The 27,826-nt window shown below is 56.5% G+C and overlaps 5 protein-coding genes across 11 annotated transcripts; 2 read left to right on the top strand and 3 right to left on the bottom strand.

Moving 5' to 3' along the window:
• Positions 1-816: 816 nt before the first annotated feature.
• LOC147272880 (high affinity cGMP-specific 3',5'-cyclic phosphodiesterase 9A-like) lies at positions 817-6,862 on the top strand. The gene is made up of 14 exons (XM_086202650.1): positions 817-988; positions 1,974-2,123; positions 2,207-2,246; positions 2,315-2,417; positions 2,487-2,629; positions 2,708-2,767; positions 2,835-3,012; positions 3,092-3,214; positions 3,293-3,385; positions 3,480-3,547; positions 3,619-3,721; positions 3,876-3,980; positions 6,246-6,392; positions 6,459-6,862. The coding sequence occupies exons 1-14, from the start codon at positions 901-903 to the stop codon at positions 6,585-6,587; spliced, it is 1,530 nt and encodes a 509-aa protein (XP_086058776.1). The 5' UTR covers positions 817-900; the 3' UTR covers positions 6,588-6,862.
• Positions 6,863-7,606: 744 nt separating this feature from the next.
• clcn4 (Cl-/H+ antiporter 4) lies at positions 7,607-14,719 on the bottom strand. Of its 4 annotated transcripts, XM_086202624.1 has the most exons (13): positions 13,475-13,870; positions 13,265-13,381; positions 12,721-12,875; positions 12,545-12,644; positions 12,279-12,466; positions 11,918-12,040; positions 11,581-11,787; positions 11,421-11,501; positions 10,808-11,353; positions 10,536-10,722; positions 10,051-10,449; positions 9,715-9,931; positions 7,607-9,627 (listed from the first exon to the last, which is right to left on the bottom strand). In XM_086202624.1, the coding sequence occupies exons 2-13, from the start codon at positions 13,278-13,280 to the stop codon at positions 9,537-9,539; spliced, it is 2,310 nt and encodes a 769-aa protein (XP_086058750.1). In that variant the 5' UTR covers positions 13,281-13,381; positions 13,475-13,870; the 3' UTR covers positions 7,607-9,536. The 4 variants fall into 4 exon arrangements, with proteins under 4 accessions (XP_086058750.1, XP_086058748.1, XP_086058751.1 ...); XM_086202622.1 differs by lacking the exons at positions 13,265-13,381; positions 13,475-13,870 and adding an exon at positions 14,510-14,719; XM_086202625.1 differs by lacking the exons at positions 13,265-13,381; positions 13,475-13,870 and adding an exon at positions 13,954-14,213.
• ephx2 (epoxide hydrolase 2, cytoplasmic) lies at positions 13,794-17,535 on the top strand. 2 transcript variants are annotated; one of them, XM_086202642.1, is made up of 17 exons: positions 13,794-14,362; positions 14,565-14,643; positions 14,727-14,889; positions 14,993-15,183; positions 15,250-15,372; positions 15,456-15,527; positions 15,596-15,691; positions 15,789-15,902; positions 15,987-16,013; positions 16,078-16,163; positions 16,245-16,356; positions 16,456-16,530; positions 16,598-16,640; positions 16,738-16,840; positions 16,981-17,050; positions 17,199-17,305; positions 17,389-17,535. In XM_086202642.1, the coding sequence occupies exons 1-17, from the start codon at positions 14,259-14,261 to the stop codon at positions 17,399-17,401; spliced, it is 1,578 nt and encodes a 525-aa protein (XP_086058768.1). In that variant the 5' UTR covers positions 13,794-14,258; the 3' UTR covers positions 17,402-17,535. The 2 variants fall into 2 exon arrangements, with proteins under 2 accessions (XP_086058768.1, XP_086058767.1); XM_086202641.1 differs by having other exon boundaries at positions 13,801-14,362; positions 17,199-17,279.
• Positions 17,536-17,667: 132 nt separating this feature from the next.
• Positions 17,668-20,051, bottom strand: plaat1l (phospholipase A and acyltransferase 1-like). Of its 3 annotated transcripts, none has more exons than XM_086202686.1 (5): positions 19,900-20,051; positions 18,611-18,740; positions 18,446-18,534; positions 18,207-18,371; positions 17,668-18,086 (listed from the first exon to the last, which is right to left on the bottom strand). In XM_086202686.1, exons 1-5 carry the CDS (start codon positions 19,906-19,908, stop codon positions 18,021-18,023), a joined length of 459 nt encoding a protein of 152 aa, XP_086058812.1. In that variant the 5' UTR covers positions 19,909-20,051; the 3' UTR covers positions 17,668-18,020. The 3 variants fall into 3 exon arrangements, with proteins under 3 accessions (XP_086058812.1, XP_086058811.1, XP_086058810.1); XM_086202685.1 differs by having other exon boundaries at positions 18,195-18,371; XM_086202684.1 differs by having other exon boundaries at positions 18,183-18,371.
• A 1,676-nt stretch (positions 20,052-21,727) lies between these two features.
• Positions 21,728-27,094, bottom strand: znf513b (zinc finger protein 513b). The gene is made up of 8 exons (XM_086202643.1): positions 26,801-27,094; positions 25,673-26,537; positions 25,223-25,462; positions 24,494-24,616; positions 23,500-23,634; positions 22,909-23,415; positions 22,497-22,693; positions 21,728-22,407 (listed from the first exon to the last, which is right to left on the bottom strand). The coding sequence occupies exons 3-8, from the start codon at positions 25,260-25,262 to the stop codon at positions 21,799-21,801; spliced, it is 1,611 nt and encodes a 536-aa protein (XP_086058769.1). The 5' UTR covers positions 25,263-25,462; positions 25,673-26,537; positions 26,801-27,094; the 3' UTR covers positions 21,728-21,798.
• Between the last annotated feature and the right edge of the window lie 732 nt (positions 27,095-27,826).

The raw sequence follows: 27,826 nt of genomic DNA on the forward strand, positions 1-27,826 counted from the left end.
AACGACTGGAGGAGTGAATCATCCTGGTTGAAGAGTGAAAAGGGCCCGGTGGAGGGGTGAATGAATAGACCTGGTGGAGGGGTGAACGTGGCTGGTGGAGGGGTGAATGAATAGACCTGGTGGAGGGGTGAACGTGGCTGGTGGAGGGGTGAATGAATAGACCTGGTGGAGGGGTGAACGTGGCTGGTGGAGGGGTGAACGTGGCTGGTGGAGGGGTGAATGAATCGCCCCGGTGGAGGGGTGAATGAATAGACGTGGTGGAGGGGTGAACGTGGCTGGTGGAGGGGTGAATGAATAGACCTGGTGGAGGGGTGAACGTGGCTGGTGGAGGGGTGAATGAATAGACCTGGTGGAGGGGTGAACGTGGCTGGTGGAGGGGTGAATGAATAGACCCGGTGGAGGGGTGCATGAATAGACCTGGTGGAGGGGTGAACGTGGCTGGTGGAGGGGTGAATGAATAGACCTGGCGGAGGGGTGAACGTGGCTGGTGGAGGGGTGAACGTGGCTGGTGGAGGGGTGAACGTGGCTGGTGGAGGGGTGAATGAATAGACCTGGTGGAGGGGTGAACGTGGCTGGTGGAGGGGTGAATGAATAGACCTGGTGGAGGGGTGAACGTGGCTGGTGGAGGGGTGAACGTGGCTGGTGGAGGGGTGAATGAATAGACCCGGTGGAGGGGTGAACGTGGCTGGTGGAGGGGTGAATGAAGAGACCCGGTGGAGGGGTGAACGTGGCTGGTGGAGGGGTGAATGAAGAGACCCGGTGGAGGGGTGAACGTGGCTGGTGGAGGGGTGAACGTGGCTGGTGGAGGGGTGAGGGCCAGCCTGTCACTCGCAGGTGCTCCTGAGCCTGTCAGAGGCGTGCCGTCCCTCAGGAGCCTGTCACGTCCCTCCTGGATCCAGAATGACAACGAAAATCATCCACTTTCTGGTCCACGGGAGGCTGGAGCAGGCAGAGTTCGGAGGCGACTGCTCTGCTGCCGAGGTCAAAGGTAGGATTTCATCTCCACCCTCGTGATGTCATTCATATGAATTGGTGGTGGGGGGTTGGGGATACACAGATGCAGCCGTCCATCACTGTCGATTCCTAAGAGGACAGACTGACGAACTCAGATCTCCATTCTCTCAAATTCCAGACTCAAGCAGGACAGCGGCATCAAATGAGAGCAAAATGTTCAAAATGGCGTTTGTCACGTTCATCCTAACAACCTGAACAAACAAACTGATCTGGAATCGACGCGCAAACATTTTAAAAAGTGAACGTCTCGCCGACTGACTGACACTCATCACCGAGTCTCAAGTACCGGCGCAGGAACATGCCGGCGCCTCTGGCCCTGAGGACTCCACCACCATGTGGCGCTGACAGGTTGTCAGGGTAAAGAGGTCCTTGGCGCTCCAGAGCCCAGGGACCAGGGGCTCCAGCCATGAGCCTCTTGACCTCAGCAGGGCCATGACACAAATCCCCGGAGAACCTGTGAAGGTTCTGCTGGTGCACACCTGAGGTTCTGGATCTGGAGTCCCCAGAGCAGCCGGGAGTCGATGAAGTTCCCTTGAGCTCCCGTGTGAACAGCTGACCGGGGTCATGACTTCCACCTCATCAGAAATATCCACTCTTCTCTTTGTGGACGAGTTAGTCAAACGTATTTGTCTCTCTCTCTCGGTGGATCTGTTCATGTTCTTGAAAATATTTCAGATGAATTCCGTGGAAAAAAGACAAACAAAAAATATCAAATTCTATTAAATTATACGAAAGAATCTGATGATCACAAAAACATTGAAAACTTCAAAAATATTTTATCCTAGCAATTAAACTTTATTTAGAATGTATAGTTTGGTAGGAATTTGAAAACAAGACTTTTACCAGGAAACGAGTCAAAAAGCAAAGCCCTAAACTGGACAGAAAGGAGGAGGAGGGAGGGCTCTGTGGGCCGGCGTGTGTTCCAGTGACGGGTGAGCGCTTGTGCCCTGGTCTGACAGAGGTGTTCCGGGCGGCGGCTGAGGCGGGACCTCACCACATCCTGAAGATGTACAAAGCCAACGGCAGCGTGGTGAACATCTCCCCCCAGCTGGAGGCCAACAGCAGGGACTCGTGCTACCGGCTGGAGGTGGTGGCGTGCGAGCTGAAGGGTGAGCGCCGATCCTCCGCTGTGATGCTCACAAGAAAAGATGGCCGTCTCTCTGACATCGAGTCTTTCCTTGCCTGAATGCAGGTGTCGCCATGGCAGCGGAGCTAGACAACATGGAGTGCAGGTGAGTCCATGTAGACTGGCTGGTGTCAGTGAGAAGGACCCACCCTCACTTCCTGTCTGTGCACTCAGGCTGCATCACCTGGAAAACAAAGTCCTGGAGGACGCGGGGAAGACGCCAGAGATCATGTGTGAGCTGACGGGCCAAGTGGAGTTGTTCAAGAGGAAGCTGGAGGTTGGTGGCGTGGCGGGAAGCACTGGCCATAACACAAGAGCACTAAACATACACGTTTGGTCCCCACAGAACGTGAAGCACCTGAGCTGGATGGGTCTGTTCAGGGACGGCAGCGAGCGCCAGCTCTCCAAGTTCGCCATGACGGCCAAAACACCTCAGCTAAGCGTGCAAGAGGAGCGCCAGCAAGTCCGCAGGAAGTTCCTCAACATGAGGTCTGGTCCCACAGCGAGAGGCGGTGGAGGGTTTTATTTTGAGTGTTAATGTGGGGCGTCCCCTCTGTGTTGCCGTAGTTCTCTGCAGGTGACTGAGGAGGTGAGAGAGCATCTCAAAACTCCCGTATTTGACAACTGGTGAGTAGAAGCCCCGGACACACACCTGGGCCCCGCTGACACACACTCACCTGTCTCATCCTCCCAGGCAGTGGGAGGAGGCGGAGATGCTGGTGCTGCTGCAGGTGATGTTCACCGACCTGGACTTCCTGACAGCCTTCCACATCGAGCTGGACGTGCTCCAGAACTTCCTGTTCCAGGTCTACTGCCACTACAACAACATCCCCTTCCACAACTTCCAGCACTGCTTCTGCGTCACTCAGATGGTAGGAGCAGCGGGGCGGAGTCACGTGATCACGTTGGTCGGGTGTCATGGCGGTAAGGCTGTTGGCGTGTCGTTGGCAGATGTACGGGCTGATCTGGCTGACTGATCTCAGGAAGCAGCTGGCCAGAGTCGACCTGCTGATCATGCTGACCTCGGCCCTGTGCCACGACCTGGACCACCCCGGCTACAACAACGTGTACCAGGTGCTGGCTCACGCCGCCTCATCCCGCCTCGTCCCTGTTGTCCTGGCCTCGCTTGCTCACCTGTTTCATGTTGTACAGATCAACGCTCAGACTGACTTGGCGCTTCGCTACAATGACATTTCGCCGCTGGAGAACCACCACTGCGCCGTCGCATTCGGCATCCTGGCCAAGGTCGCATCCCCTCCTACTCTTCCTGTTTGCGATGACAGAAAAACCCTCGAATCGTTCAAAGTCGTAAACATGCAGGTGTCCAACTGTTTTGCAGCCGGAGTGCAACATCCTGAAAAACCTGACGGCCGAGCAGTACAAGCACATCCGAGGAGGAATGATCAAGTAGGAGCCGCCGACCTCGCCGCCACGTCTCGCTCACGCTGTGTTGTGTTTTAAAGATGATGCCTTTTCAGATGTATTCTGGCCACCGACATGGCGCGGCACAACGAAATCCTCAACCGCTTCAAGGTCATCCAGCCGGTGTTTGATTTCACCAACAAGGACCACAAGGAAGTGGTAACCAAGTTCACGTGAACCACTTCTGACCCTCCTGCACAATAAAAGCATATTTCTGTTGATGAAGTGTGTGTTTCTGTTGCTGTTCACCTGAGTGTGTTGAAGCTGAGCTGAAGCTCAGGTGACTGTGCTGACCTGAGTTCTGCTCCTGCAGCTGATGAAGATCCTGGTGAAGGTGAGCGACATCTCCAACGAGGCCCGGCCCATGGCCGTGGCCGAGCCCTGGCTGGACTGTCTGCTGCAGGAGTTCTTCAACCAGGTTTCTACTCACATTAGACAGGAAGTGATGGGTTGAGACTGAAGGAGGTACAGTGAGGGGGACCTGGACCTCTGAGTTCCAACACATTCAGTCCAGAATCAAATCCAGTAGAACGGGACTTGGGTCACACATACAGGAGCAGGATATCCCCTTTGAGATCAGTGAACCCAGACAGGACCCGACCCCAGAACAGAGCCCAGACAGGACCCGACCCAAGGACCGAGCACAGACAGGACCCGACCCCAGAACAGAGCCCAGACAGGACCCGACCCAAGGACCGAGCACAGGCAGGACCCGACCCCAGAACAGAGCCCAGACAGGACCCGACCCAAGGACCGAGCACAGACAGGACCCGACCCCAGGACCGAGCACAGACAGGACCCGACCCCAGGACCGAGCACAGGCAGGACCCGACCCAAGGACCGAGCACAGACAGGACCCGACCCAAGGACCGAGCACAGACAGGACCCGACCCCAGGACCGAACCCAGACAGGACCCGACCCCAGGACCGAACCCAGACAGGACCCGACCCCAGGACCGAGCACAGACAGGCCCCGACCCCAGGACCGAGCACAGACAGTACCCGACCCCAGGACCGAGCACAGACAGTACCCGACCCCAGGACCGAGCACAGACAGGCCCCGACCCCGGGACCGAACCCAGACAGGACCGAACCCAGACAGGACCCGACCCCAGGACCGAGCACAGACAGTACCCGACCCCAGGACCGAACCCAGACAGGACCCGACCCCAGGACCGAGCACAGACAGGCCCCGACCCCAGGACCGAGCACAGACAGTACCCGACCCCAGAACAGAGCCCAGACAGGACCCGACCCAAGGACCGAGCACAGGCAGGACCCGACCCCAGAACAGAGCCCAGACAGGACCCGACCCCAGGACCGAGCACAGACAGTACCCGACCCCAGGACCGAGCACAGACAGGCCCCGACCCCAGGACCGAACCCAGACAGGACCGAACCCAGACAGGACCCGACCCCAGGACCGAGCACAGACAGGACCCGACCCAAGGACCGAGCACAGACAGGACCCGACCCCAGAACAGAGCCCAGACAGGACCCGACCCAAGGACCGAGCACAGGCAGGACCCGACCCCAGAACAGAGCCCAGACAGGACCCGACCCAAGGACCGAGCACAGACAGGACCCGACCCCAGGACCGAGCACAGACAGGACCCGACCCCAGGACCGAGCACAGGCAGGACCCGACCCAAGGACCGAGCACAGACAGGACCCGACCCAAGGACCGAGCACAGACAGGACCCGACCCCAGGACCGAACCCAGACAGGACCCGACCCCAGGACCGAACCCAGACAGGACCCGACCCCAGGACCGAGCACAGACAGGCCCCGACCCCAGGACCGAGCACAGACAGTACCCGACCCCAGGACCGAGCACAGACAGTACCCGACCCCAGGACCGAGCACAGACAGGCCCCGACCCCGGGACCGAACCCAGACAGGACCGAACCCAGACAGGACCCGACCCCAGGACCGAGCACAGACAGTACCCGACCCCAGGACCGAACCCAGACAGGACCCGACCCCAGGACCGAGCACAGACAGGCCCCGACCCCAGGACCGAGCACAGACAGTACCCGACCCCAGAACAGAGCCCAGACAGGACCCGACCCAAGGACCGAGCACAGGCAGGACCCGACCCCAGAACAGAGCCCAGACAGGACCCGACCCCAGGACCGAGCACAGACAGTACCCGACCCCAGGACCGAGCACAGACAGGCCCCGACCCCAGGACCGAACCCAGACAGGACCGAACCCAGACAGGACCCGACCCCAGGACCGAGCACAGACAGGCCCCGACCCCAGGACCGAGCACAGACAGTACCCGACCCCAGGACCGAGCACAGACAGGCCCCGACCCCAGGACCGAACCCAGACAGGACCGAACCCAGACAGGACCCGACCCCAGGACCGAGCACAGACAGTACCCGACCCCAGGACCGAACCCAGACAGGACCCGACCCCAGGACCGAGCACAGACAGGACCCGACCCCAGGACCGAGCACAGACAGGACCCGACCCCAGGGCCGAACCCAGACAGGACCCGACCCCAGGACCGAGCACAGACAGGACCCGACCCCAGGACCGAGCACAGACAGGACCCGACCCCAGGGCTGAACCCAGACAGGACCCGACCCAAGGACCGAGCACGGAAGTTGGGAGAAGTTGTTGAACTGGGTTTTGTCCAAATGTCTCAAATCTCTGCATGTTTTCTGGACTGCAGAGTGACACAGAGAAGCTCAAGGGTCTTCCCGTGACCCCCTTCATGGACCGAGACAAAGTGTCCAAGCCGTCCTCTCAGACCAACTTCATCCGTTTTGTCCTGCTGCCGCTCTTCATGGAGCTCACCAAGCTCTTCCCCTGTCTGGAGGTACCTTCATCTGGAGCTCTCGTGTTTCACCTGCTCTCCCGGGAGCTAATCACTCTCGTCCTGCAGCAACACATCCTGGAGCCAGTGCAGCGGGCGCTGGACTACTACTCCAACCTGGAGCGGGGCGCCGAGGAGGAGGAGGAGGAGGAAGAGGAGGAGGAGGGGGGGGGCACCGAACCCTCAGGAGGAAGATGAGGTCACCCTCACCAGCGACTTCATCAACGAGAATTGATCCCACATCGAACAAGGCTTGAGTGAAGACGCCATCTTCCAGTCCTCGTGTGTCATCGTCTCTCTCACTCTCTCTCACAGACACACACAGTTGTGTCCTTAGATTCATGTCACGTGGTGTATTCAGTGTGTTATTTGTGTGTTAACCTACTTTTCATCAGCGGAGAGAACAAAGTGTATGAGTTTGTTTTCTGGGATTTTTTGACAACTAGGGTTAGGGTTATTTAGGGTTAGGGTTACAGGGTTAGGGTTATATGGGTTAGGGTTATTATAGGGTTATAGGGTTATAGGGTTAGGGTTATAGGGTTAGGGTTATATGGGTTAGGGTTATTATAGGGTTATAGGGTTATAGGGTTATAGGGTTATAGGGTTAGGGTTATAGGGTTAGGGTTATATGGGTTAGGGTTATAGGGTTAGGGTTATATGGGTTAGGGTTATTATAGGGTTATAGGGTTATAGGGTTAGGGTTATATGGGTTAGGGTTATTATAGGGTTATAGGGTTATAGGGTTAGGGTTATAGGGTTAGGGTTATATGGGTTAGGGTTATTATAGGGTTATAGGGTTATAGGGTTAGGGTTATAGGGTTAGGGTTATTATAGGGTTATAGGGTTATAGGGTTAGGGTTATATGGGTTAGGGTTATTATAGGGTTATAGGGTTAGGGTTATAGGGTTAGGGTTATATGGGTTAGGGTTATATGGGTTAGGGTTATATATCCAGAACCACCATATCAGAACCATTCAGATCTTTGTTCCTGATTGATTTCAGGTCATCAGTAACTGACGGGCATGTCAGGATATTGTAGTGTAGGTTAGTTTTCAAAAGTTTGAATCCTACCATAAGCTAAGGATTGATAGATTTTTATTATCACACATTAAAAATGTCTTCACACAATTTTGAAAGTGTCTATTTTTTCCTTCAGCATTCAAAAGACAGGTTTCAAAATGAAAACTAAATACATGAGCAGAAGCAAAGCGAGTGCCTTCACCATTGGAAGAGAACTTCACTTTTATTTTCATCAAATCCAAATGAAAGTGCAAGTATCCGTACCATGTGTCAGTAATGCGTCTGATAAATAAAAGTACAAAGTAACAAGGGCTCTATTAGTGCATGGAGACATTAAAAACAACAGTCATAAATAAACTGGTCTACATTCTCTTGGCATCGACCGACTCACGCTGGCGCTGCAACGACATGAAGAGAAGCTTCACGTCGCTCCTTCACAACAGTCGAGACGCTGGACGTCACTGGAACAATGAGGTCTTCCACCTTTAGAGGAACTATTTTCAAGTCTTCAAAATGATGCCGTTTGTTCCCAGCAGACCCTTCGGACACCTCCAGTGTTTCCTTCATAGCAGCAGCAGAGGCGATGCTGAGGGAGCCGGCCAACACCCTCCTGAAGACCCGGTCGGTCTGGGGCGGCGTGAGGGCGGGCCGGGAGTCACGTGTCACAGGCGTAAGGGGGAACCCTTCAGACAACTTTGATTAGCAGCCAGACTTCTAACCGTTCGGCTGCATGTTTGAGCCGTGTTCAAAGTTTGTATCTTCAGTTCTAAGCAGCAGTTTAGCTCCTGACAAGCAGCCCCCCCCCCATCATGTGATTCACCGCTGCCGGCCTCGCACAAGCTGGTCAAGCTGTTTTCTGGTTAAATGAACACGTCGGGTTTGAGGAGAAACTGTCCAGGGTACCCAGAGCCAGACACGGACATCCAGGTGGGGTCTGGATCCTGGTCTGGCTCTGGGTACCCTGGACAGTTCCTCTAAGGGAGGGGTGTGTTAAGCCTGTAGCAGTGATTCCACTGATGAACACTCTTCTGTGGCTGAAGGTGTGTTCATCAGTGGAATCACTGCTACAGTGTAAACCCGGCCCTCCATGGCACATGGTTGCCCACCCCTGCCGAAATGATGAATCAAATCCTGGAGCCTAAACTTTTCCACAATGAAGAGCTTCAAACGTTTGAGGGCCTCAGACTCGTCCTGGCACTTCCACCCTTTACAAGCTGCAGCGCTCCAAGCTGCACTCTTTCCCTTTAATTTGAGCTTGTAGCATGACAGGAATCGTCATGACGACAGCTGCTGCTGCAACGGTTGACAGCGATGATCTAGCAGAGGCAGCTGCTCCGGGAACACCGGACGTGTATCCACCTCGGCTCTGGTGGCGACATGTGACCGAGGAGAAGACCACGCCCCAGTTTTCAGTCTCCATGCAGCTGTGGCCAAAGTGACTGAAACGACTCAAACGCTACAGATGCCATCAGGAGACCACGAGGCCGTCAGCTCCCGGAATGCGGAAAGAACGGCGACGCCAACTCAGCTGGAGGAGTTCGGCCGCTGAGAAACAACCTCACGCCACACGATCACGTCGGAGCATTTAGGTTCCGTCCGTGCTGAAAATCTAAGGACTGAAGGAGGCCGGCCCGTGGGGTTAAATGGAGCTGCTACAGGAGCCATCATGGGACCAGTTTTGCACCACTGGGCTATTTTTCCCTCTACGCACGTCAACAAGTCCATTTATGACAAACGGTAAAAAATCAAATGACAAATAAATAAAATACAACAATGACAAAACATGCAGAGCAGCTCAGAACGTTCGACCTCCTCAGAACCTCACAGACGTAGCCAGCGTAGCAGCTAGTCAGGCCTTTGAGAGCGGCGCTGGCGTGCGACACACATTGAGGGACAGGTTACAGGACGCACCAGTGCTGTGTGATTAATAGTCACACGTACCTCGATGACAGCGGCCCAGGACAGTGGACATATAAAGGATGAATCACATAGCGGATCACGTGGTGGAGGAGTGCCGTTGTGGGGACTTGCCTGGCGGCAGGTGGGAGGGGCTTTTCACAGGTTGCAGGACATGAGCATCACACCACCTTCACCTATTTACAGCGTGGCGATGGCGCAACACACATGCTAATTGAACATGATGGACTCAGGGTCCTGGTTCATCATTTGAGCCATGTGACGGAGAACGTCCTTCTTGGTGATGATGCCAAGCAGACGTCTGGACGGGGAGAATCAACAGATCAGAAAACCGAACCTCCCTATTCAGAATATTGTTAGCTGGACCAGCTGATGGTCCTGGTCTTACCCGCTCCGCGTGACCAGACACTGGCGGAGGCCCAGCTTGCGGAAGATGTCCACCACCGTCTCCATGGGTGTGTGGTCGGTGACAGTGAAGGGGCTGAGGTTGAGGATGCGTCGCAGCTTCAGCGGCTGTGGGTTACTGGCCGGCAGCTGCGGCGCGTCCTCCGTGAAGTAGACCACCGAGCTGCTGACCACGCCATCTTGTTTCTGACGCGCGTTTTCTGAGCAGGGACAGAGGAAGACTTGACGTCAGCACATTGACTTGTCTAACTGCACATTTTCCAACAACATCAAACACAGACACGTCTTCCAGCTCAGGCGCTATAGGAAACTGGATTACTGATGGCGAGGGTGAGATCCCGACGCTGGACGAAGCCGATGAGCCTCTCTGACTCTCGCGACACGACCACCGGGAAGCCATTATAATCTGTGTCTTTGATCAGTGTCTCCACATCCTCCACAGTGGTGGAGTCCTGCGTGAGGACAGCCAGTGGGGGGTCGTTCCGGCGGGGCCGCATCACATCGGTGGCCAGGGTGCGGTGGGTGAACTCGTCCCTGACGTCCAGGTAGGGGTAACCGTTGAGCTGGATGTGCGACTCGTAGATGCCCTCCTTCCCAAAGGCATCCGCCACCCATTTACTGGTAACGGCGGCAGCCATCAGAGGGACGATGTACTCCAGGCCACCGGTGAGCTCGAACATGATGACCACCAAGGAGACCGTCATCCTGGTCACGCCGCCTGAAGGGATGCAGACACAACCGAGTTGTTCCGAGAGACCGGAGGGTGGGACACACAATCAAACTGGAGCCACTGCATCCCCTCACCCAGACAGGCAGCCGCCCCCACCATGGCATACAGTCCAGGCGTGACACAGTCTGCGCCAGGCCGGCACCAGTTCTTGAAGATGATCCAGTCGTGGTGGTGGTACGCCATCTGCTCCACGGCGATGCCAACAATGCGTCCAGCGATGGCCCCCACTGCCATGCTGGGAATGAAGAGACCTGATGGGATCTGGAGAGGAAACCAGACGCTGAGTTTGGACATTACAGAAACCCAAAGACACTCGCGACTCATTCAACATCCTTCTTGGACTGACCTTCATGCCAAAGGTGAAGATGGTGATGACGATCTTGAAGACGAGCGCCAGAGCGAGCTGCCACAGCGCGTTGTAGACGCCGGGTCCGGCCGGCCGGTCCGGGATGTCGTCGACTGGTCGGCTCATGTTGGGGTTGTTGACGTAATCGCAGAGCTGCGAGGACTCCAGCGCCCCGCAATCGTTGAAGAGCTCAGAGATGAGTTCGCTGGTGCTGCGGCGGGTGTACGGGTTGGGGTACGCTAAGACAGCGGTGATACCTGTAACTGCAATGACTTCCAGGACCGGGTACTTCCCCAACTGGGTGGTCTTCCTCCGCCGGCACCAGGCGATGTTGGCACGGATGAAGAGGGTCCCCCAGAGGCCACCGAACACACCCAACAGGATGAAGGGGACCAGCTCGGCCATGTACCATGGCGTGTGGTACTCCACGTAGAACAGCACCAGGCGGCTGTTGCCAAATGGGTTAATGGAGCGAAGGGTGAACGCGGCGACGAGGGCAGCAAAGAACGAACGCCACAACGTCTTCAGAGGGAAGTAGTAACTCACCTGCAGGAAACATGGAGGTGAAGCCAATGTTGTTACTTTAACCAAATGTTTTACAGTCAGAACCGACCTCTTCAAGGCTGAACAGAACTCCTCCTATTGGTGCGCCAAAGGCGACCGATACTCCTGCTGCTGCCGCCGCCGACAACACCTGCACCAGACAGAGATTAGCTGGCGTCACCCACAACCAGGTCAGACGACACAAATGAGCGCTTCAACGCACGCTGTACCTCCCGCCGCTTGCCCTCGTTCTTGCTGTACTTGGAGAAGAGGCTGCAGAAGAGATTACCGCAGCAGCACGCCACGTGGACCAGAGGCCCCTCCTTCCCCAGGCTGAGGCCCGACGACACCGCCAGCACCAGGGTGACCGTCTTGATCAGCAGGGTCCATTTGCCCAGGTAGCCACGGATGATGAAGCCACTGAGGATCGTTTTGATCTGAGAAGCAGACAGGGATTTGTTATTTCCCCACCTCCTGTTTGGTCTGAGCGCAGCATTAACAGCCGTGTGTTTGTGAGGCGTCATCAGTCACATGTTCACTGTCATTCAAAAAAACGCAACCTCTCACCTCCGGAATACCTGAGCCGCAGGCGTACGGAGCAAACACTCGCACCAGCGACACCGCCAGGAAGGAGAACAGCAAAGCCCACAGGATGTAGAGGAAGTAGTTCAACACGTATGCGCCTGCTCCCTGAAGCACAGACACAGATGTTAGCATCCTGAGCCTCGCGTACGCAGCCTCGGTTCAGTGGCTACGGAGGCTGCAGGCCTCTCTTCAGTTGGAAACTGGACGGCGTTTGTCGCACGGGGCTCAAAACGCCATTTGAACAACACAAAAGCAACGTTGCCTTCCAGGAATCACAAGCCTGTCACTCAAAAAACATCCAGGGTTACTTCCTACATCTTTGACTTTTCTAGCCAGATCTGACCTCAGCGTGGCCAGTCATCAGCTCCGCCCACTTCTGCCACTGCGGACACTTGTCGCGGTCGTCAAAGGTGGTCTCGTTAGATGTCCAGCAGCACTGCTCGTGGCTGTACCAGAAGGCAGACAGGCACACCCCCTCCTTCAGGTCGGTCATCCAGTCCACCGCCAGGTCGATGACACCAGCTAGTGTACCTGAGGAGAACGGGGCAGGTAATGAGGCAGGGTGATGGCAGCAGTGTTTAGAAGCAACCGTCGATGCTGGTCACCCACCTGACAGGAGCCCGATGAGCAGCATCACCACCCACCCCGACCAGGCGTCCAGCAGGCTCTTGATCAACTCCCAGATGGACTCCTTGCTCTTACTGGTGATCTGCGGAGCAGCAGAGGAGCATCAGCATCAAACCCTGACCTCCAGGCTGCAGCTCAGGTGTGAAATGACCACATACCTTACGGTGGCGGTCGGTGTCTCGGGACTTCTCCCTCAGCCAGTCGATGGTGTGAAAGTCTTCATATGTGCCCACGTCAGGAAACGGCTCGTCCAGGAAGTCCATAAGGTTTCCTGCCCCATTCATCTCCTCCGTCGGCGTGGCGCTGCTGATACCTGGCAGAAGGAAAGACAAATGAGCGGAGCTGAACAGAATCATGTGTGTACGACTACATTTCCCACCGGCCCCGCAGCTTCCTGTCCCACCTTGCTCTGCACTCAGGTAAACTGCAAGGGTGGGCTCAATAACCCGAGGTGGCTACTTCCAACAGTCAAACATGAGTTCTCACGTCTCGGATCAATGTCGGCCACAGGGCGAGTGTTGGGTCGCCTTTACTGTTGACGAATCATTTCTTGACGCTTTTCCCGTCCTGAACCGAACCTCGCAGGAATCCGATGTGTAAAATAAGAGCTCCGATTAGAGCGTCGTTCAGCTAACATGACGCTCTGCTGCCGAAGCTAAAGTTAGCATCTAGCTACCTACGATAGCTAATAGATTCTCTTACCTTCAGCGGCCTCCATGTTGTCGTCAGCCAGAACGAGTGCGGGCGAATTATTGATAAGATTCAAAGTGAATGATTTACATCATGCGACGTGTCCCTGACATGTTGGCTGGATATTTACTGAAGAGAAGAAAATAAATAGACAGCAGCGTCAAACCCAGAGGCGTCTGTCAGCCTTTCTCGCGATACAAACCAAGGTCATATATTCTTCACCGTTAGTCTCGCGATACACCCAAAGATGATCTGAGGTCAAGATGAATCCCCCTGGACCATACAAACACGCCTTGTGTCACAGGCCGATCTACTCCCCTGAAAGTACTTGTTGAGTAACAGACGCCCAGAGACGGTTGTCTCTCATGGACCCGTCCGATCCTCGAGATTGGGACCCTTTAGTGGAGCTTTCTCTCTGTTCTCCATTTTATCGATTAGTTTTTTCTTTTGTTTCGAGAAGCTGCTTCGACATCTGCTACGTTTATATGTCAAAATCTGCCTTAATTGTTTCTATTTTGAACAACTTGAAATAAAGTTAAAAAAGTACTTCTTGAGTACATCCGGGGATCAGTGACAAAATGGTGGAAACGGCAGTGAAAAACTGTTCACCAGCTACGAACTAAAGTCTCTCTCCACACTTAAGAGGATTAGAAAATACGGTTTTCAATAACACCAACTGTTATATTTTATATTTCACATACAAATCCCAATGACAGGAGAACCTTGTAGTACTGCAGTAGAACTTCACATAAACAAACATTCCCAGCCGAACCCAAAACTACGTGAAAGAACCGGGCGAAGCTAGGAGGACGTGGAGGGCCCGGATGCTGCCGCTGGCGGCCACGTTGTAGTTCAGAGGGTGTCTAACGCCACCTTATCCTCCATTCGCCACACGAGCTCGAGCTGGAACAGTGGGCGGAGCTTCTGCGTGAAAGTACAGAGGTCAAAGGTGAAACCAGCGACAGCGCACACGTCGACGGCACCAATCTTGCAGGTCGCTGAGGACATGAGCGAGACCCGAGCCGTGCTGTTCAGCTTCTGGGGGGTGGTGGTCCCGTCCAGCCCCCGCGCTGTTCTTCGCAAGCTGGAGGAGCAGCAGGCGCTGCCAGAGTAAGAGCCCCCCCCGCAATGTACACGCTGACGTGTGTTCATGTCAGGAACCTGTCGCGGGACCAGTTCCGCCATCCGCAGGCGGGCGCGTCTACATAGGCCACCGCGGTACCTTCATGTCACCGCTGGTTTACCTGTAGTGCCCACCTGTGTCACCTGACGCAGGTCTGACAGTGGACGTGTGTCTCCTCTCTGCTTTCAGTGCTTTCCTGTCCAGCCTGGCGTCTGGGAGCAGCAGCGCCATGACCCGAGCAGAGAGAGGCCAGGTTACGCTCTCTCAGGTGAGCGGCTGGACTGTCCCTGTGATCAGGTGACCTCCTATTGATTGACAGGAATGGATACTGATCTGGTTCTGTGCGTGTAGATGGTCCCAGCGTTCCACGAGGAGTGCCTGAAGGAGGCGGAGATCCGAGGTGTGACGCTGCCGTCTGATTGGTCGATCCAAGGCCTGCTGGAAGAGCTCAAGGAGGCGACGACGGACGTCCGCTCAGCTGTCCTGCAGACGGCTGCCGCCCTGCGCTGCAAAGGTCCGACACTGAGCTCGGCCTCAGCACGACCTGTCTGGCCCGGGGCGGCGTGAGAGGCTCAGGTGACCAGTAACCACAAGCTCACTTTGTCTCCGCCCATCAGGGTTACTGACAGCAGTGCTGGCCAATCACTGGCTGGATGACAGCGCCACCGGAGACGGCCCGGCCCACCTCCTGTGTCTACTGGGCGGCCATTTTGACCTGGTCCTCCAGTCCTGTCGCTCAGGTCACAGGGTCCCTGAACCTGCCATGTTCAGCTCTGCCCTGCAGCACCTGGGAGTGACATCACAGCAGGTGAGGGAACACACAAGGACAGGTGATGCAGCTCGGTGAGATGGCTGAGGTGATGTGGCGTTGCAGGCTGTGTGGCTGGATGCCGACGAGGAAGGCGTGAGGGCGGCAGAGGCCGCAGGGCTGGCAGCCATCTTGGTGGAGAATCTGAGCAACGCTCTGGATGAGCTGGTCAGGTTCACTGGAGTTCAGGTAGGACACCCTGCTAACCTGAGGACCCACCTGCACACACTGGACCCTGGAGAGTGTGTGTGTGTGTGTGTGTGTGTGTGTAGGCTGTCACTGAGGACGGTCCTCCAGCGCCCTGCACCCCTGACGGCGTGTCCCACGGCTACGTCACCATCAGAGTAAGGCTTCCTCTTCATTATCAAACATTCATGTCAGCTGATCTGGCGGTGACGGTGTCGTGCCTCAGCCCGCCGTGACCACCCACTACGTGGAGATGGGCTCTGGACCTCCGGTTCTGCTGTGCCACGGTTTCCCTGAAAGCTGGTACTCCTGGAGGTACCAGGTACAGCTAGGCCTCGTCCTGCTCCTTGTCCGCCTCCTGTCTCTGGTAAAGGCTTCAGTGTTGTCCTGGGGGGCGTGGCCCCCCGTGTGTCCCACAGATCCCTGCCCTGGCAGCGGCCGGCTTCAGGGTGCTGGCCCTGGACATGAAGGGGTACGGAGGGTCCACGGCCCCCCCAGACATCCAGGAGTATTCTCTGGAGCAGCTGTGCAGGGTACCGACACGTTGAAGTCCTGGTCCATTTTCAGACGTGGGGGTGAGGGGGGCGTCCACTAAAACCTTGTTCCTGTTCCTGCAGGATTTGGTCACGTTCATGGACAAAATGGTGAGTCGGGCACCTTCTCACACTCCGCCTGAGGGACTCGGGCTCACCTGTGTTCTGGTTCCAGTCCATCCCTCAGGCCACCCTGGTGGGTCACGACTGGGGCGGCTTCCTAGTCTGGACCATGGCCCAGTTCCATCCTGAGAGAGTCAGGTGATCTCCTTCAGTCCCAGACACCGGGCCGGCGCCTCACCTGCTCTAACACCTGTGTTTTCTCTCTGCGTGTGTGTGAAGGGCCGTGGCGTCTCTGAACACACCTCTGTTCCCCGTCGACACCTCACTTCCTCCTGGGGAACGACTCAAGGCTCTCCCCATCTTTGACTACCAGCTCTACTTCCAAAAACCTGTGAGTCCACGAGTCGGTCAGACAGGGAGCTGCTGCACTGAAGGACATGCGCGTGCGTGTGTGTGTGTGTGTGTGCGTGTGTGTGTGTGTGTGTGTTAGGGTGTGGCGGAGGCCGAGCTGGAGAAGGACCTGGAGAGAACGTTCAAGATTTTCTTCATCAGCAGCGAGGACAGCGTGAGTAACCAGCGCAGCATCAGTCGTGCTTCACACTCTCATCTTCATCATGTGATGTCTTCCTCAGCGGAACCGGCCGGCGCTCAGCACAGCGGGAGTGTGCGCTCGAGGTGTGTGCTCACCCGCCCTTTGGTGTGTGTGTGTGAGTGTGTGTGTGTGTGTGATGTGGTGGTGGCGAGTGAGCTAACTGGCCTGCTGCTACGACAGGGGGGCTGTTGGTGGGGCTACCAGAGGACGTGCCCCTTAGCGCCATGCTGACCCCCCACGACCTCGACTTCTACGTCAGCCAGTACCAGGGGCGGGGCTTCAGGTCAGCCACACACTTCTACCGTCACCATTTTCCGTCTCACCACATAATTGGTGTCATAATTGTGACCTGCTGATGGATGTGATGATGACATCATTCCTCCTGCTGAGGGCGTCCCTCATCCCTGCTGATGTGCTTGACAGGAGGCAGCTGAACTGGTACAGGAACGGCGAGGAGAACTGGAGGTGGATGTGTTCTCGTCCCCGCGGGAAGGTTAGAACCTCAGTGTTGGAAGAGCCAGATGGACTGGGACCAAACATCATGGTGTCATGGCTGATGATGTCAGAACAGTTTCTAGATCCAGTTCTGATAAGTGGGAGTAAAAAGTTCTGGTGTGTGTGTGTGTGTGTGTGTGTGTTAGCTGCTGATGCCGGCGCTGATGGTGACGGCAGGTAAAGACCCGGTGCTGCTGCCAGCCTTCTCAAAAGGAATGGAGGACTTGGTGAGAGCAACAGCAGCCTGGTGCTGGTGAGGGGGCGGGGCTCTGAAATCAAGAACCAATGGTGAGTGTTTCCTGCTCCGACTGACGCGCCTCTGTTGGTGACTGTCAGGTCCAGAACCTGAGCCGAGGACACATCGAGGAGTGTGGACACTGGACTCAGATGGAGAAGCCGGCGGAGACCAACCGCATCCTGATCTCATGGCTGCAGGAGACGTTCAAGAAGGGAGGAGGAGTCAACATGGTGCCTAAACTGTGAGGGGGGAGGAAGGGAGGGAGGGAGGAAGGAAGGAAGGGAGGGAGGGAGGAAGGAAGGAAGGGAGGGAGGGAGGATCCGGCGGTCAGAACCGGGCCTCTGAGTCTCACCAGGAATGAAAGGAAAAGTCCAACATTGAGAACTCTGACAGCTTTAATGTCACTGCTGGGGTTTACAGTCAGGGTGGTGATGATGATGATGATGAAGAGCAGCAGGAACCATCTGGGAGGAAACGCTGGACTCTGCCTTCAGCTCTCGGTCTGAGGACTGAAGTACTCTGTGCTGCTTGTACTTGTACTGCATTGTACTGCCTATCAGAGCATGAATAAACATCAGCACTGGTAGTCTGGCCTTTGATGGGGAAGCTCGTGTTTACGTGGTGACAGACATTCAGACTCGGGTCATCAGGTCATCCTGGTGAAGTGGAAGGTTTGGCTTCACGGGAGAGGAAGGGCGCCCTCTGTGGTGGGGATGGGACCTGCGGCTGCTCACAGCTTCTTCTCCTCGAACAGCCGCTTCCACGCCGGCATGATGTGCTCATAGATCCGCTCGATCTGGAACACAGAGACGCACTCAGCAGACCCGGGGAGGCGTGACGTGCCGCCAAGCGGCTCCTGCTCGCTCACCTGCTCGCTCACCTGCTCGCTCACCTGCTCGCTCACCTGCTCGCTCACCTGCTCAGACTTCTTCACTCCGTATCTGAAGAGCGTCGCCTGGTGCTCGCTGTTGTGGAACAGGATGTCAAAGGTCACCTCGTGGCCCATCATGCTGTCGATGGCGACCTTCACCACGCTGTGGAAGTCTCTGGCGGGAAAGTAGTCGTCCAGCATGTTGTTGACCTGCGGGGGGTCGCAGGTCACCGCGGTGTTCGAAGAGATGTTAGGGGACGATCACATGGGTTGGTCTGTCTTACCTTGTACTTTTTTCCCAGCAGCTCCAGGGGATCAAGTTTGACCTCTGACCTCAGGGCCCGGCCAAAGAGCGGGAGCTTGGAGTCAGAATCTGACAAACATGGAGAGTTTGAAGGGTTAGATGAGACCCGTCTGAGCTGGCGGTGAATCTGCAGGACGACGCCCACCTCGGCAGGTCAGGTGAGCCACGTACTGCACACCGTCCCGCTCTCCGTAGTACACGGCGAAGTGGGAGAAGTACTTGTTCCTGGGATACTCCACGATGTCCCCTGGGAACAGCTGGGGCTGCGAGTGTTTCTGGAAACAGACGGTTGAGCAGTGAAGAGTTCTGACTGCTACAAAGGCAGACGGTGGAGCGCCGGCGTCCTCAGGGACACCAGACACCCCCTGAGAGGACACTGAGGAGGAGCCAGGAACCGTGTCACAGTCCAGCGGGTTTATGGCGTTGACTCATGACAGAGTCAACACACACACACACACACACACACACACACTCGTTCCCTCATCTGTTGGGGAAGTCACAGGTCACGTTGAGCACAAACATCCAGCGGGACTCGAGTCAGAACCACAGTGAGTTCATGTTCCTCCAGACCAGGGGTTCCCAACCGCCGCCGACCGGTTTAATGTCGGACAAGGTTCCCACGGGCCGGCCTTTAAGGTGCGGTGGATAAATACACCAAAATAAAACGGTACGACCCACAAAACCTGTTTTTCCAAAAAATAAAAACAAACGCGCAGGCAGCTTCAACAGCAGCGTCCTCCTGGCATCACGCCAACCACAGAACATGAAGAACATCCTCTCCGCCCCCAACACTGGTCGCTACCCACTCACGAGAAGGCTGAGCCAATGGGAGCCCTGAGCTGGGGCCTCGGCAGCGGGACGCTCCCATCTGGGAGGAGCCGCCCTGCAGAAACACAAACAGGATGCTGGAAATGGCAACGTCGCTTTAACCCAGAGCCCCGGCGGCGGCGTTGTCTCAACACACTTCAAGGCCGCCGTCATTTGCGATGACCAGCAGTTGATCTTCTGGCATCGCTATGCTGGGGTCACCTGGTTTGTGGACCAATGGGCCGCCGATCCATTCCTTGGCGGTTTGTGGCTCTTCTGTCTCCTCTTCTCCTTCGCAAAGAAGTTCCCCCCCAAAATAGTTTTTTTGCTCATTGTGGGTTTAATTTTAGCACTCACGTATCACGTGACCAGGACAAGCGTCAAGAGTGAGTCATCGACGGATGTCAGGAGAGAGTTGACCACCGTTCAGACTGATAACAGATAAAACAGAAATCATGGAAGTTATTCTTTCTGTGCAGCCTGGGACCGGCCCGCGGCCCAGGGGTTGGGAACCACTGCTCTGGTTTGTGTGTGATGTCCATCTTTGTAGTCTCTGTGTGTGAGGGTGGGAGGGTGCGCCTGCCCGCTGCCGTCCTGTCAGCGGTGAGCAGGAGTGCTGCTACTCACCTGGCCCATGGCTGCAGGTCTTCACGGCCGCACGTCTCCAGTCAGCGGTGGAACCACGCGACACCAAGACTCCAGCTTTGCGTATCTGCGGCTGGCGTCTCACAGCAGAGCGACCTGGAGTTGGCGTCCATGCCTCCGCGGTGCAGAGGTGGGGCCCCGCGCCCGCTCATGCATGCTGGGGCTGCTCTGTGGGGACAAGGCAGATGTTCACGGCTCCGCCTGCGGACAGGTGTTTCCTAAACAGAGAAGGTGAAAGAGGAAGTGCGGGTGGGTGGGGGGCAGCACAGCAACCCTCTGAAAAATCACCCACCAGCCTCAGAAAGTTTCATCAAAATCACTTTATTCTACATGAAACAAACTGTTCAAAAATAAAATCATTTGCAGGAACCAGAAGGGGAACAAAGTGTCATGTGACCAGGCCGCAGGACATGAAAGACATGTTCATGTGTACTGATTGTGAACTCCAGACGAGTCCAAGTCATGATTAGGGATGGGTTCCGAGATGGAACCGGTTCCCAGCGTCCGGTTCCAGAACCGTTAAGCAGCTTTTTGAATTTCGATTACTTTTTCATTTCCGAGTGCCCTCACTAGTTTGTTTTGGGGCGTGTATCACTCCGCTCAGCGTTCTCTGTGCGTCCGATGGCTAGAACGTCACTCGTCTGAACGTGGACCGCAAAAAACGCTGGGAAGTCTGGCTTCATTTTAATTTGAAGAGGACGGAGTCGCACAGAGCAACATCTGAAGAACAGCTGCTGCCGAAGGAGGACCGCCTCAAACATGACGAACACCTCGGCCTGCCTGGTGCAACAATTAGCGAGTGGACTGAGTTCAACTGGGGGGTCGCTCTACTGCTCCGTCGCTTCCTCCCCTTTGGACGGTCAACCTTCACCATCAGCCAGCAGCTCCTCGTTGCTGCCAGAATCCGGTAGGTGACGATGATGGTCGTCTCCCTCTGAACAAACCTGCTTCAGTGACAGACGAGCAGCTCTTCAGACTGGGTCTGTTTATAGTTGGTGAACGGGCGCTAATGATGCTAACGTTAGCAGTCACAACCTGCTGCTGCTACGTGAAGCAGCCACGCCCCCAGCCAGCAGTCCACCGCCATCATATCCATGTACATCCGTCTAGGCTGCAGAGCTTTGATTGGCTAAACTGGCCGTGTGGAGGAATGACCTGGCCTGTGTGAAGGCTTTTCAAACAAAGATTCTCCTGATGAAGAGGCGGTGACCTGCTGACTCCCATCTCAAAGAACCGGAATCGAGAATCGTTGAGAACAGGAATCGAAAATCGTTGAGAACAGGAATCGAGAATCGTTGAGAACAGGAATCGAGAATCGTTGAGAACAGGAATCGATACTGAAAATCGGAATCGAGAATCGTTGAGAACAGGAATCGATACTGAAAATCGGAATCGAGAATCGTTGAGAACAGGAATCGAGAATCGTTGAGAACAGGAATCGATACTGAGAATGGGACTCGGAATGTGTAAACCAACCCTCGTCGTGACTGAGTCGTTTCCATGGAGACGCAGAACTTTAAAATCACATGAAAAACATCTTTATTGCTCTCAAGAACAGAAGGAGTTGGACTGAGTGGAACTGAGATCCGAGGTCTGGAAGTTCAGAGCAGCTGAGAAGATGAGAGATCCTCCCGTTAAAGCTTGAGATGATGGCGAGGATCCACCTGCTGGTCCGATGACGTCCAGCTGGAGGCGAGGAACACCACTGCCTGGACGAGTCTCGTTAATGCCCAGAGGAAAGAGCAGGGCAGCATCCCGGTCACCAGCCTGTAGGTTGAAGGCACCTGAGTTTCTCTACCTGAGCTGGAGGTTAGCCAGTGTATCACACACACACACACACACACACACACACACACACACACACACACACTCTCTCTCTCTCTAACTGTGTTCCTGTCTCTGACTCTCCTGAGTGTCTTTGGCCCAGCCCACACTGGCGCCGCCTGCCTGAGGCTCCCAGTTGTCGGCGTTGTGTCCGTGTTTCCTCTGGTGGCGTTTGTAGTTGTCCAGGTGGCCGGTGGTGTAGTCGCATTCGGTGCAGGCGTACGGTTTCTCCCCCGTGTGCCGCAGCATGTGCCTCTTCAGGTTCATGCTTTGGTTGCAGGAGTAGCCACACACGCCACAGTGGAACGGCTTGGCGCCTGAGTGGATGCGCTCATGGCGCCGAAGGTTGGCGAGGTTCCCGCAGGCGTAGCTGCAGGAGGGACACTGGTAAGGCTTCTCCCCCGTGTGCACCCGCAGGTGGCGCTTGAGGTTGTCAAGGTGCGAGGAGGTGTAGGGGCAGTGTGGGCAGCGGTGGGGTTTCTCCTCGGAGTGAATGTGGGCGTGGCGAGTCAGGTGGTTGGGGTAGTGGGACAGGAAGGGGCAGTGGGGGCAGCGGTACAGCTTGCTGCCACGTTGCCGCCGACGGGATCCCCGAGACTCAGCTGGGCTGCAGGGGCGGCCGGCGCCATCTTTGGCCAGCAGGTCCAACGAGCACCTGCGACACACCTGACAACAACACAGAGGGTCAGTCGGGCTGAGTGTGTGTGGCTGTTGCCATGGAAACAGACACGGACACATCCGCGATGGTTGTCTACCTGTCCTCCGTCTCCATCCTCGCCCTCCCCCTCTGTCTTGTCCCCCTCCAGGTCCGCCTCCTCTAGGGTGAGACCGCACAGCCGGCAGCAGAGCGGGAAGAGGAGGACAGGGAGCGGCGCCGAGGGGGGGCTGAGCTCCCCCAGCGTGTGCAGGAAGCCCGCATCCCGAGACACTCGCAGGGTCAGGTCGGACACGACTGCACGGCGACAGGGAACACAGGCTTAAGAACACGGCGCCTCAAGGCCAACACAACAGTCATGGGGAGAAAAGAGAAGTGGAACTGGTGCGGTTCCCTGCCGCTCTGGGAGGAGGAACCCACCGCAGAACCTCTCTTCCTCATTCATGTGCAGCTTCCTCTTTTCTGCCTCCTGGTCTAAAAATAATCATGGCGTCACCAACCCCTCCTCCTACCTTCATCTGCAGCTGGCGCCGTTTTTTTCCGCCTCCCTCGCCTCTTCTCCTTCTCCCTCCTCTGCGGCCGCTCCTGCGTGTGCATGCGCTGGTGCCTCCTCAGGTTGCCCAGGGAACTGCAGGCGTAGCTGCACTGGTGGCAGCGGTACGGCTTCTCCCCGGTGTGCGTGCGCGTGTGGCGCTGCAGGTTGACAAGCTGCGCTGAGGCGTACGGGCAGACGGGGCAGCGGTACGGCTTCTGGCCATCATGGATCCTCATGTGGCGCTTCAGGTGGTTGGAGTAGCGCGAGGTGAAGGCGCACAGCGAGCAGGAGTAGAGCCGTTGGGGGGCGTCGCCCGCTGCCTTCCCTTCACTCCGCCTACTCCCCTCAGAGCCGCCACTGAGGGGGCGGTCGGGGAGGTGCGACGCGTCCTCCGCCAAGGGCTCGGCAGCGGTGGCAGGGTCACGCTGCAGGCCTCCCTCACAGGTGAGACAGTAGAGCTCCGCCCCCAGATCCAGGCCCACACCTGGAGCCCAATCAATCACATCAGATGAGTTACAACTTCCCTTTGTCACGTTGTTGAAGGTGCGTGCGTGTCTTCTGCAGTTACCCAGGTCTAAACCTGCTCCGAGGGGCGTGTCTCCTAACAGTTGACCGCAGCCTTTACAGGAGAGGAACGCTGGGAAGGCGGAGTCTGAGGGTACTGACGGATCATCGTCCACGCTCAGAGAGAAGACCGCCATATCTGAGGACGCCGGGAACGCCAGGAGCACCAGACCACGATGGACAAGTCAAAGACAAACCACGTGGTCATTCACTCTTGTTATTGTTCTGTTCATCTCAACGTAGTACTGGGCATGTCAACGTAGTACTGGGCATGTCAACGTAGTACTGGGCATGGCAACGTAGTACTGGGCATGTCAACGTAGTACTGGGCATGGCAACGTAGTACTGGGCATGGCAACGTAGTACTGGGCATGTCAACGTAGTACTGGGCATGGCAACGTAGTACTGGGCATGTCAACGTGGTACTAGGCATGTCAACGTAGTACTGGGCATGGCAACGTAGTACTGGGCATGTCAACGTGGTACTAGGCATGTCAACGTAGTACTGGGCATGTCAACGTAGTACTGGGCATGTCAACGTGGTACTAGGCATGTCAACGTAGTACTGGGCATGTCAACGTAGTACTGGGCATGTCAACGTGGTACTAGGCATGTCAACGTAGTACTGGGCATGTCAACGTGGTACTAGGCATGTCAACGTGGTACTAGGCATGTCAACGTAGTACTGGGCATGGCAACGTAGTACTGGGCATGTCAACGTGGTACTAGGCATGTCAACGTAGTACTGGGCATGGCAACGTAGTACTGGGCATGTCAACGTGGTACTAGGCATGTCAACGTAGTACTGGGCATGTCAACGTGGTACTAGGCATGTCAACGTAGTACTGGGCATGTCAACGTGGTACTAGGCATGTCAACGTAGTACTGGGCATGTCAACGTGGTACTAGGCATGTCAACGTAGTACTGGGCATGTCAACGTAGTACTGGGCATGTCAACGTAGTACTGGGCATGTCAACGTAGTACTGGGCCACTGACCTGCGTCCCTGCTCAGTCCCATAATTTCAGAGTCTCCAAACTCCAACTCTCCGCTCAGCAGGAAGTCGCTCTCCAGGACCAGGCAGCCTGGCTCACACACCGCCGCCCCGTCCTCAGAGTCCACTGGAGACACACACACACACAGTAAAAACAAAGACTAATCAGATTTCCAGTGATGAGACGCCATGTTGTATTTTAACTGAAAACTGAGTGAGGACAGAAGATGGGGGGGCAGCAAGGGACGGGAAACTGGTGAGGATGAGATAAGAGGAGGAGGGGGAGGAGACAGGAAGAGGAGGACAGAGGGGCTCCCAGGGACGGAGGAATGACGACCCGCAGGAAGACATCAGGCCCCTGGCAAGGAACCGAGCATGACCTCTGACCCCAGGAGTGGGCTGGCTAAAGGAGCAGAGAGGGAGGGGTCAGGTGGGGGCCTGTGAAGAGGAAGCAGAAACAGGAAGCAGAGAGGAGGAAGACAGGAAGTAGAGCCACACGTTCAGGATGAGATAAGACAACCCAAACACAGGCCCTCGCCCCCCCCCCCCCCTTCCGTGACCCAACCTGCCCGACCAGCCAGGCAGCTTTACCGGCCTTCGGCAAACTACGCGGTGGGTGGGTGAGGCAGCGAAACCGGCTGAACAAGGTGCCCCTTGCCGAACCCGGAACCAGGGCCGGGGCCGGTTCAGAGCGGAGAGCCTCGACCAACGACGGTTCAGTCGTTACACTCACCCTTCACCGGCTGCGGGTTGGACTGCTTCCTCCGCGGCATGGTCGCCCGTCCCTGGTGCTCCGGTGCTCGGGTCCGGGGCGAACCCCAACCGTCAGTCGCAGCGGGCTCGAGTTGCGTCCGCCAGCCAGGAAGCCCTTCAGCCGCATGTCATCATCGTCCTCCCCAGCATCATCTGCTCCTTCCTCTTCCTCCCGCCGGCGGGGGGGGGCCCGGGCTCATCGCCACCGTCTGAAACACACCTGTCACAAGGCCCGGGAGTCACGCGCGGCCGGTGGCTGAGCCCGGGGCGGCCGGCGAGCACCGGCAGCTCCCGACGGCTCCTCGACTTTGTCTAGCAGTAAACAGACGCGGCCATCTTGCTAGCCAGCCGGCTAACGTGGAGAAGTCACCTGTCGTCCACTCTCAGCCTCAAACTGCACCTGCGGGCGGAACTCCCGCGAGGAACTCACCTGAGCAGGAACGCGCGCGTACGAACCCCCCGGGGTTAAAAACTGTTCGGCTGCCGAACGGCTCCGCTCCTGACAGGGACGTACCGGGGCTCGCTTGGGCTGACGTCACTGACAGGAGCGCGGGGTTGTGGGTGTTGTAGTCGTCCGCGCTGGTTCTGGACGAGGCTCAGCGGATGAAGCCTGAGATGTGGACTCTTCCTTTCTGGATGACGTCGACTAACAGAGAGCAAACTACATTTCCCATAAGTCCGCTGGTCCTGATGACGTCAGAACCAAACCACATTCACACTGAACTCACAAACACACGGCGCAGGTAGGAGGCGCTGCAGCGTCTTTAATGCGGTCAGTTGAAGCCATAGAAACATTGTAGCATCACGTCATCGTGATCTCATCAGTTTAAATAACAACCTTTCAGACTGACATTAATATTGGTTGTTCCGTTGCCATGGAGATGACACCAGCAGCACCCAGGGAGACCTACTCAGAGCTGAGGAACGCTGCTACCGTTCCTGAGGACAACCCTAATTAGGAACTACGTGGCCACGTCAGGCTGAGTCCGAAGGTCAGGGCGGCCCTGTGACCTCATGAGGAGGAGGGAGGAGGCAGGGTCAGGGGTTCGTCATGGCCTCGAACTCGTCGATCCTCTGCCTGGTGTTGCCTCTGCGGATCCTCCTGTACGACACAGTTTTATACTTGGACAGCTGGTTTCTGGTGGTCTTGTCTGACCCACCGCCATTCACCTGGAGTGAGCCTTCACCTCCGCCGTCCTCCTTCACCTCCCCGACAGGTTCTGACTTCTCCTCTCGGCCGCCTCCTTGTTGGGCCCCCGAGCCTTCGGCAGCGGCGTCCATGGCCGTCCCGGAGCCTGGAGCAGAGACAGCCTGAGTCACTTCCTGCTGACGGGATCATCCCGTGGAATGTCAATGAGTCTAATGAGTGAATCCGGCCTGAAGGCTGGCGGGGCTGCAGCCAATCACGTGCTTACATAACGACCAGGAGCTGAGCGACAAACACCAATCACGTAGAAGGAAAAACCCCAGAAAGATTCACCAGTTTCACCTCCCTCCTCTCCACGCAGCCCTCAGCTGAACAAAGGTCATTTCCTGGACAGAGGGAGGTCAGCCTTACCTGTCGCCAGCTCAGGTGTAATATCGGGCATCTGGCCTTGACGTGCTCGAGCAGGAAGTGATGTCATCGACAGATCTTGTGGGAGAGCTTCAGCAGGACGACGTATCAGGAGCTGGGAAGAGGAGGCGACTGCGGCGCTCACAGGAGCTCCCCGAGGGTCGTTATGGCTGCTCGTCCATGTGGGACAAATGTCCTGGCGGCCGGCGGTGGCTGTGGCGCCCGCGCCTTCCCCTGGTTCTGCTCTGTCACTCAATGAGTCAGCACATTTGGAGGTGGAGGCCTCCTCCTCCTCCTTTCCCTCCATGAACCTCCTCCCTCCTTCCTTAGCCCCCTCCTCACAAGTTTGCTTCCTCTCTTTCTTGCCCTCCTCTTCACTTCTCCGTCCTCCTCCTCCTCTCCTCTCCTCGTCTCCCTCCTCCTCCTCTTCATCTCTCCGTCCTCCTCCTCCTCTCCTCTCAGTCTCCTCGTCTCCCTCCTCCTCCTCCTCCTTCCCTTCACTTACCCCCCCGACCTGCTTGACCTCTTTCTCCTGCTCAGCCTCCTCGCTTCTCTCCTCTCTCATTCTTGGCCCATTGTTTCCTCCCAGCACCACCTTTTGTCCTCCCTGAAGAACCTTGTCCTCTTCCCTCCCATCGCTCCTCTCATCCTCCTGCTTCTCTCCCTCCCCCTCCTCCTCACCTGACAGACTCTCATCAGACGGTTGCTCCTCAGTCAACATCAGCTCCAGAGTGTCTTCCAGGGACAGAATATCCCCAAACAACCCGACCACCTGCATGACCCGGGAGACCACAGAGTTCTGGTCCAGCCCATCCGGCACGTCTGCGGCCGTCCACCAGCTCGCCATCACCTCACACACCCGCAGACACTGCGACAGCAAGCATTCACCCGCTCAGAGGACTGACAGAGGTTTCAAACACACTCGCGTCTGGTGACCTGGGCGCCAGGTCCTCAGCCTCGAGCTCCTCGTGTGTGGAACTCTGGAATCTCTGACGCGTCTTCTTGAGGCTCCTCTCAGCGGCGGGTTTG

Source organism: Aulostomus chinensis, chromosome 1, assembly GCF_037954235.1.
Source record: "Aulostomus chinensis isolate RoL2024-O1b breed Wild chromosome 1, RoL_Achi_v1.0, whole genome shotgun sequence".
NCBI lineage: Eukaryota > Metazoa > Chordata > Actinopteri > Syngnathiformes > Aulostomidae > Aulostomus > Aulostomus chinensis.